At 40.2% G+C, this 12,552-nt stretch overlaps 1 protein-coding gene across 1 annotated transcript in view; it reads right to left on the bottom strand.

Moving 5' to 3' along the window:
• Positions 1-12,552, bottom strand: part of FRMPD1 (FERM and PDZ domain containing 1) — a 71,468-nt gene that overhangs the window by 17,592 nt on the left and 41,324 nt on the right. Inside the window, exons 5-7 of the mRNA XM_034410775.2 lie at positions 11,481-11,583; positions 7,727-7,772; positions 2,539-2,646 (exon numbers count right to left, since the gene is read on the bottom strand). Coding sequence (XP_034266666.2) covers positions 2,539-2,646; positions 7,727-7,772; positions 11,481-11,583 — 257 coding nt within the window. The remainder of the gene's footprint in view (positions 1-2,538; positions 2,647-7,726; positions 7,773-11,480; positions 11,584-12,552) is intronic.

Below are 12,552 nucleotides of genomic sequence, written 5' to 3' on the forward strand. Positions count from 1 at the left end.
AATTTGCTGATACCTAAGATGTCAATGTGTTAATTAATTCATCTTTCACTGCATTGAGTTCATTTCATGTTCCCTCTGTAATTTTATCTTTGTAACTTTAGATTTTATTTTTCTGCATGGCAACTCCCAAAGGGCTCTACTCCAGCCATGTGACAAACATAATCAGCTCTTCTTCAGTAGCATATTGGGTGCCCTTTGACCCAAGAGGCCCAACATTCACTACAGGTACTTTCTCGACTTAGAGCAGTTTGTTTAGTGACCATTCAAAGATACAACAGCACTGGAAAAAGTGACTTATGACTGTTTTTCACATTTATTACTGTTGCAGCATCCCATGGTCAAGTGATCAAAATTCTAATGCTTGGCAACTGATTCATATTTATGACGTTGCAGTGTCCCAGGTCATGTGATCATCTTTTGCGACCCTCTGATGAGCAAAATCAATGGGGAAGTCTGATTCACTTAACAACCGTGTCACTTAGTTAACTGCAGTGATTCACTTAACAACCGTGGCAAGAAAGGTCGTAAAATGGGACAAAATTCACTTAACAAAAGTCTCACTTGGCAACAGAAATTTTGGGTTCAATTATGGTTGTAAGTCAAGGACTACCTGTATTGTATAATCCATCACTTTACCATGTCTCTAACCTTGGGGGTTTTCGGCAAAATATGGAAGTGATTCGTCATTTACTTCTCCCACACACGATGAATTAATGCTGACATCCACTTTGAACATCCTTCTATGTTGCTGCTGCCCAATATAGGTGCCTGCTTGCTTTAGCTGGCAGCTGGGATGACCTTCAAGCCTTGGTGAGCTTGTGGCATATTTTCCCATTATTCTTTGCTCATTCCTCCCAGGATCACCTCCTCCCCCCACTCCCATGATGAGGCAGCATAGCAGAACTGAGGGGAGATCATCATTTACATAGCCAGATTCCTCAGATGACCCATGCAGAGGATTGCCACAGGGTGATATACAAGCCTTACCTTGGAAAAGTAAGGTTTAAAAGCATTTCATCTCATCAACAATTTATGCCTTCAGGCCAACACTGTGAAAGCACTTCTGGGATTTTTCCAAAAAAATCTTACTTCAGCTGTAATATTCCATTTAAAATTACTACTGTGATGGGCCCTCCTGCGAAGGTTGCTGTGTCGTTTGGAAACGTACTATAAAGTATCTGGGAAGGTTATCTTCCTCTGTGGATAGAGCGGATGGACTTAGAGAGATCCCTATATGTAAAACAATGCCTCCTGTTGTATATCCATGAGCTCATAATCCTTGACTGAGCCGAAAAAAAAAGGCTAGACAGCAAGCAATGTGATTAGAAATGGGAGAACAATAGGTCTGGTTTGTATCGTAATGCAAAACTACTGATTTCACATTTTCCCAGAAACACACGATTGGAACTGCAGTGATATTCACACAATATTTTTTTTTCCACACAGCTTTCAAATTTAAAATATGCATATTAAATATTTTGAAGAAAAGTGCATTGTCTCAGTGGACATGATATATGAAAATGGACTGCATTAAAGAAAACGGCAGATAAAATGTGTGTGCTAGAAACGTGTCCATGCATATTACCAGAAGATGCATGCAAAAATGGATAAAAATATTTGTGAAAACTTCAAGCTGAGTTCAACTTAATTGAAAAAAGGGCAGCTGAGTGAAAGCAAAATGGAAGGTTTTATTCATCTTTGCCAGGTATAACCTGTAGCAAACTGTTCACAAGTTTGTAAACAGAAAAAGAATGGGGGGAAAAACATAGGGTTCCGTTAATACACCATGCAGAAATGGGTAACTTGAGCCTCTCAACTATTTCTGAATTCCCAGCAACAGCAGTCAACTTAGCCAATAATGAGAGGTTCTGGAAACTATAGTTTAACAAAACTCAGAGAAATGCAGATGATCCATACTTTTTAGATTAACAATTTTGCAATTACATTGTCAATACCTCAGCAGGAGAAAATGTGTACATAAAAATATGTCCACAAATAGAAAAATTCAGGAATGTCTGCAAAGGTGGTTACAAAAATTTAAGATGGCTTCTATGATTGCACAATTGAATCGTGCATGTAAAAAAAAAATCCCTGGAGCTTCAATTTATGATCATGGCTACCCTTTTGACTTTTTTTTTTTTGACTCTTCCAACCCACTGTAGATGCCCCTGTTAACATTGTCATTCCATTCCATTTTCTTTTTCCAAGAATACTAAGGACAATTTGATTTCAGCCTGCTTACTGTATCAGGTTGAAATATACACTTTTAACACACTTTTTCCTTCTAGGAAGGAAAGAAAGATTTTTGTTTATTTTTCAGTAGCATCCTACCAGGTTCAAATGACTTTGAGTCCATGGATCTATCTGACAAAGTGCAAATATAGTTGGAGGGGATAATAGTTGTGAAAAGGCCAAGTTGTCTTCATTTCATGCTCACTCTCAGCCAGTGCAGTTAGCTTAATATGTAATTTGGTCTACCTGTCAAATTTTAAAGCCAACTATTCCATATGGCTTGGCAATAATAGCATTCACACAAACCTGATTATGTCCATTCATAACAATCTCTTCCGCAAAATGGACTTTAACAGGATTTGTTTTTAGCCTGGCTCTTTTTTCTGCTGTAAGAAAGGATGATTTAGGGCCACCCTGAAAAACAAAAGCACTGGATTGGCAAACTATTATACAACACGGTAACAAATTCTGAGAGCATTTAATGCCTTCTCACAACAGAAATAGACACAGAATCACAAGAAGAGTAAGGCTAGAAGCTTCCTGGATCAGAGCAAGGGACCATCAAGTACAAATAATGTTCCCACCATTTCTTCTTTTTTTGAAACTCCTGGAATATTTTTTTTCTTTTGACAACCCCGTAATCCCTTGCTTCAGGGTGGAGTCAGAGTGACTGAATGGAGCTGAGCATTTACACCTATGCAAAGTTCGCAGCAAATATTTTCTCTTTATGCCCTGATAGAGAAACATCTGCCGCTGCCTATGATTGACCTCTCAACCTTCCAAGTGGGAGGTGAGAGTCTTTACTTCTAGATCACCATGCTGTTCCAACTCCTAGAATATTTTATTTTATTTTATTATTTTTAATTTAATTTAATTTTTTTATTTTATATCTATCTCTCATCTATCTCTCATCTATCTCTCATCTATCTATCTATCTGTCTATCTATCTATCTATCTATCTATCTATCTATCTATCTATCTATCTATCTATCTCTTTCTGAACCACCATCTTCCTCAACAGACCATAACCGCCAGGAACTAACAGCAAGGTTTCATTCTATTTCTTGGGGTAAACATGTGAAAACTAGAGCATAAGCCCTAAAATAGGCAGCATAGTTAAGAAAAGTGGATTTCAAGTCCTCAAAAAATGTTAATGGTGGCTTCTGCCCATCAACACTGGTCCAATCTCCTTCTATACTTTTTTTAGAGCAGCCAGCCTTTTCTTCTGAAGTTCCCAAATGGAGCATGAAAAGGGACATGGTTTCTGTTTCTTCACAACCATCTTCCTTAATTTGTTGCCTTCCAAGTTACTTCCCATTAGCTCGACCAACATGGATTGCAATGCTAAGAGTACAACCTGAATTCTTGGAGCAGCCTTTCTTTATTTTTTATTTTATTTATTTATTTGTCAAACACGTAAGATAATAGATATAAGTAGAAACGTGATTATGAATTCAGGATAAGGATACGAATAAATGGGGACAGTAGGACAGGGACGGTAGGCACGTTGGTGTGCTTATGCATGCCTCTTACAGACTTCTTAGTAGACAATCTAAAGTTAAAGTTATGGGGAAGATTTTTAGATGTCTAGGATCACAACTCTTAACCTTATCCTCAGGACCGATGAGTTTCATTATAACAACAGTCAAAGAAAACACAGCTCACATTCAGCCTTTGCAGCAACTCTTTTCAATTTGGAGCATCCCTTGTAATTCTCAACAATCCCAGCTTGAAATGAATTAATGGGATGGGTTAGGGCAGGGGTGTCAAACTGGCAGCCCGCAGGCTGGATGCGTCACGCGCAGACCACGCCTATCCCAGCTCCGTGAAGGGAAAAAAATGTTGTGAAATGTCACATGACAGTAACGTGATGCCACGAGTTTGGCCCCCCCGGGTTAGGATGACATAAAACATCTGGAAGGTAGTAGGAGTTGGAAGGCCTGTTTATAACAATTGGCATGTGGAAGGATCCTGTTTCTAAAGGTGGAATTTCTTAATTGTCATGACTAATTGCTATCACAGTGACAGTTATTTAGTGGCCATCAACACTGCCTTGTGGTAGACAAAGTTTTACTGTATGTTAAGTGAAGACAAGCCAGCGTAATCTGTTTTTTGTAAATATGTGCTGAGTGAAGATGTATATCATCTTCCACCATTCAATTCATCACCTGCACTGTCTTAGTTAGGGGGGAAAACACTCTGATTACTGTCAACACTGTGCATTTATCAGTTTCTTTCATGTCTCTTCATTGCAGTGGTTTTCAGCACCCTTAAACTAAACAAACCTGCTTTGATAGGATTATCTGGAAACAAATTGAACTTTTGCTGCATCCCACCACACATATTGATGAACATATTGTGATGCCAATTCTCAATGTCATTTCAATTTCTAGCATCCCCTAATGCGTGCATTTGCTGAGTTAGGGCTGGTAGTAAATTTTTAAATACAATTAAATATATTAAAACATCAGGAGAGAAAGGGAACATCCCAGAACCATGCAATCTCTGAATTAGTGGGTCTAAGTAATAAATGCAAAATGGTTCAAATGTACAGAGAAGGAGATCTAGTTCCAAGCAGTTGGTTTCACACATGCCCCAAACAGCTCAGAACTCCTATCAACAACATACAACCCACCAGAGTAAACAGAAAACAGGTTTTATTTTACCACCGTTAGTTTACCAACAAGTTCAAAATAGGTTTGTATTTTATTACCCACAGATACATTGACCAACCAGTTCTTCTCTTTCCACCAACCAAGTAAGTTCCAGTTTATGAACTTTACTTTTTAACATCACCATCCAAGATTTTCTATCTTTCAAACAGCTTCATCCTTTCTTCCTTCCTCTCCCTTACTTGAAACAGCCTCCCAGAATACTTACTAGATATCCCTACATGTGCTACAAATGTCTTCTCAAAATGCATGTTTTCAGTGAAGAGTTTGGCACTAATGTCCTTCCTAATTTATTATAATGGAGCCTGTGTCTAAGTCTTGATTCCCCTGCAACTTTGCCAACTGGATTAGTGCTTCCTAATTTTTATCATTTTGATTTCTGTTCTCTCATCTGGGCCAACGTTGAGACTGCGAACTGTCTCAAAGCAGAATTATTCTCCGTGAAGTGCTATGCACCCTGATGATGTTAATTTACCAATAATTTCAGAATAGGTTTGTATTTTATTACCCACAGATACATCTGCACACAAAGGCAAGATTTAGTGCATTGCTTCATGGCACATTGCATGCTGAAAGCTCTCAAGTTCTATCTGTAACATCTTCAGCTCCGAAGAATCTAGAGTGGCAGAGAATTGTGGCTGTTGGGATGGACTGGGGCCAAGCAAGCCTTCTTCAGCCAGGGCAATGCTTGTTTTCCTTATCAAGGACCAAAAGGGCAGGGTGATGATGTGATGGCACTATTGAAAAAGGCAGCAGCATAATTCCCTGCATCTCCCTCCCGTATTAGGATGTCTGGATTATTTTTTTAAAAAACCCTCAAAAAAGTGCATTCTTAGTGTACTTATTTTGCTTCTTAATTTTCAATTCCTTGCTGACCCAACACACAGAGCTTTTTGGTGATGGGATCTCAACATGTACTGATGGCAATAAAGAAGGTGCAGATGCTTATCCTTGGGGAACAATCCTGGGCAAGATGGATTGTTTAACTTTCTATAAGAGAGCGACTTTGTATGTCTGTATGATGGCATTCAAGTCATTGATTGTTTGAATGGGGATGTCAGCATTATACAAGAACCCTCAAATTATAGAATACAAATGCCTATAAATGTTAGTTTAAAGGCATGTTTATATAAGGGAAAGTTGCTTCTGGAAGAAGGTGTTCGGATGGACTGCAGTTGGTCTTTCCACTCATATTTTCCTTCCCATCAACAATGTTTCCTTGATGGATTTAAATGCAGACATAAATACATATATTTGGACTTGTGACAGGCAATATCTAGCCAGTTTTGTTTGGGCTAGAAAGTTAAGCAGAGTCAATTTCAAAGATAGACCACTGGGGGGGGGGGGAAGAAAAGTTCTGTTGTGGCAGCAAAAATAACATTTTCAGAATTTGCAGAAGTAGTATGATTACAGTGCAGTGTAAATATGTTCTTTTATAAGCCATTGAGATCAATGGAGCTATGCACAGGGCAGCAGCATTAAACAATAGCCGGAAGGAATAAAAATTAATGTATACAAAGAAATTGATTGCAGCGTAATCAAATATATACTACCAACATTTCAATGTTACAAGACTCTGAACTGGGTTCACCTTTAAATTTTTAATACATTAGATTTACACAGATGGGTAAGATTACCTAACTGATCTTGGATGATCTCAAAAAGGTAAGCAGAATCAGAGCTGATTAGCATTTATATTGGGGCTGCAAGGAAATCCAAAAGCCAGAGAAATTGAGAACACTTCCTAGAAAGCGGTGACTGGAAATCTCTTATCATTTTTTTGTACAGAAATTTTTAAAAAATGAACTTGTGATTTATGGCTTTGATGATTACATGGGATAGATTATAGAAAGGACATGTAGAGTATTATGATGTAATTTTAGAAAGAGAGAGATATTAAAATATAATTGTACTTATATCTGCTATGAAGAATATCAGAAGTCACTTTTCTTTTTTCTTTCTTTTATATTTTTCTTTAGCTTTCCTTTTTTCCTTTCCTACACTTTTTGCTTTCTCTTTGCTTTCTTTTTCTTATTTTATATCTATTTGTATTTGCTTCTATCATCCATCCATCCATCATCCATCCATCATCCATCCACCCACCCACCCACCCATCCATCCATCCATCCATCCATCCATCCATCCATCTAACATCTATGTAAACAACATAGATATGAAGTTATTGGGAATTGAGCTTACATTTGTCATTTTGAGGCTTTATTTTACTCCAAATGTATTTTGAGGGTGATTTGAGTGGGTCTATAATGCATTGAAAGCTCATGGATAAGTATGCCCTATGCCAGGTAGTATTTTTTTTAACTTTTTAAATTTCCTCCATCTAAACAATTTGACAACATCCTGTTCTGCACATCTGCATGTAGTATATAGCTTGAACCCAAATCCAACATTCTGTTTGTGTTGTAGACTAGATGACAAAGGTCCAGCAATGTCAACATGGCCACCCTTTAAACCCTTTATCTCACTTTTATTGGCAAGCATTTCACCATCTTTACCCAAGGATCCCCTAATAAAGGGCTGTCAAACTCCCGGTCCGCGGGTCGGATGCATCACCTGCTGGCCATGCCCACACCCATTTTAGCAAAGGGGGGAAAGTCATGTGATACTGCCATGACGACGTGAGTTTGACACCCCTGCCCTAATACATCAGCTCCCTTATCTGGGCATATTTCCCACCCTTTGTATCTCTAAGATTACCTCCTGGAACTTCGTATTTGTGATTCTCATTTGCATACCCATCAGGAGGCCAAACCTTACCCTCCAAGGAGTAACTCAAACACCAGTGGTACATGAGGGCAATTTACCGAGGTGCATCGCAGAACTGTAAACTGGAGAGTGCCTTGCGATTCCCTGTTAAGACAATATAATAAAAGAAAACAACGCAAGTGTGAATACAAAGGATGGGGAACAAGGAAAACACCCCCACCCTTTTTCTGCTAAACGGCTTTATTTGAAGACATTGCTATGAATGCCAAAAAAAACTGCATCATTTTCAACAAAGGTAGTCCTCAACTTACAGCAGTTCATTTAATGACCGTTCGAAGTTGCAACAGCACTGAAAAAAGTGATTTGTGACCGTTTTTCACACTTATGACCGTTGCAGCATCCCCATAGTCACATGATCAAAATTCAGACGCTTGGCAACTGGTCCATATTTACGACCGTTGCAGTATCCTGGGGTCATGTGATCACCTTTTGCGAACCTCTGACAAGAAAAGTCAATGGGCAAGCCAGATTCACTTAACAACCGTGTTACTAACTTAACAACTGCCATGATTCACTTAACAACTGTGGCAAGAAAGGTTCTAAAATGGGGCAAAATTTACTTAACAACGGTCTCGCTCAGCAACAGAAATGTTGGGCTCAATTGTGTCGTAAATCGAGGATTACCTGTACCTTTAAAGGCAGATAATTTCCAACTCTGTCCTTTTTTCCCAATTTCCTTCCATTCCATCTATACAGGTAATCCTCAACTTACAACAGCTCACTTATTGACCGTTCAAAGTTACAACAGGATTGAAAAAAGTGACTTATGACCATTTTTCACATTTATGACTAATGCAGCATCCCCATGGACATTCAGATGCTTGACAACTGACTCACAGGTAGGACGGTTGCAGTGTCCTGGAGTCATATGATCACCTTTTGCAACCTTCTGACAAGCAAAGTTGATGGGGAAACCAGATTCACTTAACAAATGTGTTACTAATTTAATAACTGCAGTGATTCACTTAACAAATGTGGCAAGAAAAGTCGTAAAAGGAGGCAAAACTCACTTAACAAATTTCTCACTTAGCAACATAAATTTTAGGCTCAATTGTGGTTGTAAGTTGAGGACTACCTGTATTTTGCCTAGAAGTAGCTACCAATCTCATACATAAAATGTGTTAGAGAAAACATCTTGCCACCTCCTCCTTACTCTCAGTATTCAGTGGCTGTATTACCATTCACCCTGTTGTACATATTGGTACTTTTGCATTAATCATTTGATGCCCCCATATTACAGTACATAATCAAATTATACCACTTTCCTTTTAATAATACTTTAAAAGTTCTTCCAGAAATACTTCAGACCAATACCTTCATAATCACCTCTTGCCTAAACTAAATTTGCCTAAATTAATTTTTTCCTCTCTGATCTCACATTGCTCTATTCACATGCCCAAATCATGTCCTATTCTCATTTCTCTGGTCCAGAGGTAAAATGCTCTGAAGCAGTGGTGAAATCCAATTTTTTTTACTATCGGTTCTGTGGGCGTGGCTTGGTGGGATGGTGTGGCTTGGTGGGTGTGGCAGGGGAAAGATACTGCAAAATCTCCATTCCCTCTCCATTCCAGGGGAAGATATTGCAAAATCTCCATTCCCACCCCACTCTGGGGCCAGCCAGAGGTGGTATTTGCTGGTTCTCTGAACTACTCAAAATTTCCGCTACCGGTTCTCTAGAACCTGTTAGAACCTGCTGGATTTCACCCCTGCTCTGAAGTCTGCTACTGGTTCACTTCGCGTGCATGCACACCACAGGCACTAAGAAGCTTTTTCTGAGTCTGCAAAGGTAAGTAGAACAGTGAGGGGAGGAGAACAGCTGTGCCGCGTGATTTAGATTTGCTAGAAAGCAGGATTTCCTGTTTTCTAGCGAATATAAATCACGCAGCACAGCTGATTGTCGCATAGCTGATCATCGGAACTTTTAAAAAACTTTTTAGAGCACTTTTTACTACCGGTTTGGGCGAACCAGCCTGAACCGGTAGCATTTCACCCCTGCTCTGGTCCCATGACACTCCTTAAATTGCTATAATGTCTTTCTATTCATTCCATAATTTAGTACAGGTTGTTTGCTCTGACTTCACAATCGATCAACCAGTGTCCTTCACAATCAACCAACCAGTTCTTCTCTTTCCACCAACCAAATAAGCTCCAGCTCATGAACTTTAGTTTTTTAATACTACCACCCAAGGTTCTTCTACTTTCAAACAGCTCCATCCTTTCTTCCTTCCTCTCCCTTACTTAAAACAGCTTCCCAGAATACTTGCAGAATACCTCTACATGTGTTACAAATGGTTTCTTAAAAATGTATGTTTTCAGTGAAGAATTTGGCATTAATGTTCTTCCTAATTTATTATAACTGAGCCTGTAGCTAATTCCCATGCACCTTCACCAACTTTGTTAGTGCTTCCTAATTTTCACCATTTTGATTTCTGTTATCTCACCTGGGCCAAAGCTGAGACTGCAAACAGTCTCAAGGCAGTGTGGGAAACCTGCCTTGTTATTCTCCATGAAGTGCTGCGCACCCCGATGATATGCTACATAAACAAATACACATATAACTGCCAAACACCACAAAGAAAAACAGATGTTCCTGTTTTCATACTATACTTCTGTGTAGTCAAAGAACTGTCAAATTATTTCGGTTAGGTCAGGATGCTTTAAACTAGTTTCTCTTGAAACTGTTAGCCCTGCGAGGTAGTTCAAAGAAGGCGTGCAAGTAGAAATACTAGCTGTATCTTTGTTGTAAGATTATATTAACACATTTTTGCAAGACTAAAAAGTATTTCTCCCCTCCTTTCCTTTTACTCTCCAGAAAACCAGGGAGGGTCCCTTCTGAAACATTTTCCATGCCCTCTCCTTTGGTGGGCTGAAATATCTTTAGCAGGCTGTCTGCAGTTCTCCCTCCAGTCTCCCAATGTTACTGCCATGTGGGATTCAAATTTTTTTACTACTGGTTCTGTGGGCGTGGCTTTGTGGGCATGGCATGGCTTTGTGGGCATGGCTTTGTGGGCATGGCAGGGAAAGGATACTGTAAAATCTCCATTCTCTCCCCACTCCAGGGAAAGGTTACCGCAAAATCCCCATTTCCTCCCAATCAGCTGGGACTCAGGAGGCAGAGAATAGATGGTATTTACCGGTTCTCAAACTTTCCGCTCCCGGTTCTCCAGAACTGGTCAGAACCTGCTGAATACCACCTCTGCCACATACCTTTACCCTCAACTCACAACAGTTCATTTAGCAACTGTTCAAAGTTACAGCAGCACTGAAGAAAGTGACTTACGACCGTTTTTCACAGTTATGGCCTTTGAAGCATCGCCATGATCACGGGATCAAGCTTCAGATACTTGGCAACTGGTTCATACTTATGACGGTTGCTGTGTCCCAGAGTCATCTGATCACCTTTTGCGACCTTCTGACGAGCAAAGTCAATGGGGAAGCCAGATTCACTTAACAACCGAGATACTAACTTATCAACTGCAGTGATTCACTTAACAATTGTGGCAAGAAAGGTCATAAAGTGGGGCAAAACTCATTTAAGAAACGTCTCACTTAACAACAGAAATTTTGGGCTCAATTATGGTCCTAAGTCGAGGACTACCTGTATCAAAATACCCAAAATGCTTTTGAGTATAGCATAACAGCTTCAAAATAGGGGATGGTTTTCTGGAGTGCTCAGCTGAAGAGAGGGGAGAAAGAGAAGCTCTCACAAGCTAACATGGCATGAAAGTCAGCCACTGGAGTGAAGTTTAGCCATCCCCCTTTGCCCTGGGGCAGCAGACTCCCATACTGCACCTTAAAAGAGCAGCTGCTTGTTCACCAGTAAGGTCTTCCGTTGCGTCGTTGTTTATTGCGAGGATGCGATCCCCTGGCAGAAGCTTCCCATCAGCAGTGCTGCCTGCAAAACATCAGCCTTGTCAGCGACAGACTTGGTATTTCCTGTTTACAACATCACCCCAAAACAAACAAATGCGCGCTCATATGCATGAATATAGAAGGGACGCAGTGGCTGAGGGGCTAAGACGCTGAGCTTGTCGATCGAAAGGTTAGCAGTTCAGTGGTTCGAATCCCTAGTGCTGCATAACAGGGTGAGCTCCCATTACTTGTCCCAGCTTCTGCCAACCTAGCAGTTCGAAAGCACGTAAAAATGCAAGTAGAAAAATAGGGACCACCTTTGGTGGGAGGGTAACAGCGTTCTGTGTGCCTTTGGCGTTTAGTCATGCAGGCCAAATGACCACGGAGATGTCTTTGGACAGCACTGGCTTTCGGCTTTGAAACAGAGATGAGCACCGCCCTCTAGAGTCGGGAACGACTAGTGCATATGTGTAAGGGGAACCTTTATTTGTGCGTATGTAAAGAAACCGAAGCCATGTAAGATGACCTGGCACTGCTTGCCTACAATTTGGAAATTTGAATCCAAATTATTGAAAGGTTCTTAACGGGCACCATTCATTAAGCCTACGCTGCCCTTTCTAGCAGAAGTAATGGCAGGAAGGACAGTCTCCTTCTCAACATAACCTGCCACATATTCTGTTGTTCCAAATGCTGTTTTGTTGTCCACTCCTGGCTGACGCGAGGCATTTGAGGGCCGGCAACACTGGCATCTGCTTAGATCAGGGGTCTGCAACCTTAAACACTCAAAGAGTCATTTGGGCCCGTTTCCCACAGAAAAGAAAACACCGGGAGCTACAAAACCCTTCCTGTGCCTGATTATTTCTTCAGCGGCCACAAAACTGGCATATGTAGTTGAATTAAACGTTCTGTTCTCTTCTGAAACTATTCTTTTCTTGGATTTATCCATGGTTGGCCTACCGGGGGTTGAAAAGCTCAATAAATCGCGTGCTGGCGGGTGTCACACATTGGTGGT

The sequence above is a fragment of the Pantherophis guttatus genome, chromosome 2 (assembly GCF_059756535.1).
Source record: "Pantherophis guttatus breed Tessera chromosome 2, ASM5975653v1, whole genome shotgun sequence".
Classification (NCBI taxonomy): Eukaryota; Metazoa; Chordata; class Lepidosauria; order Squamata; family Colubridae; genus Pantherophis; species Pantherophis guttatus.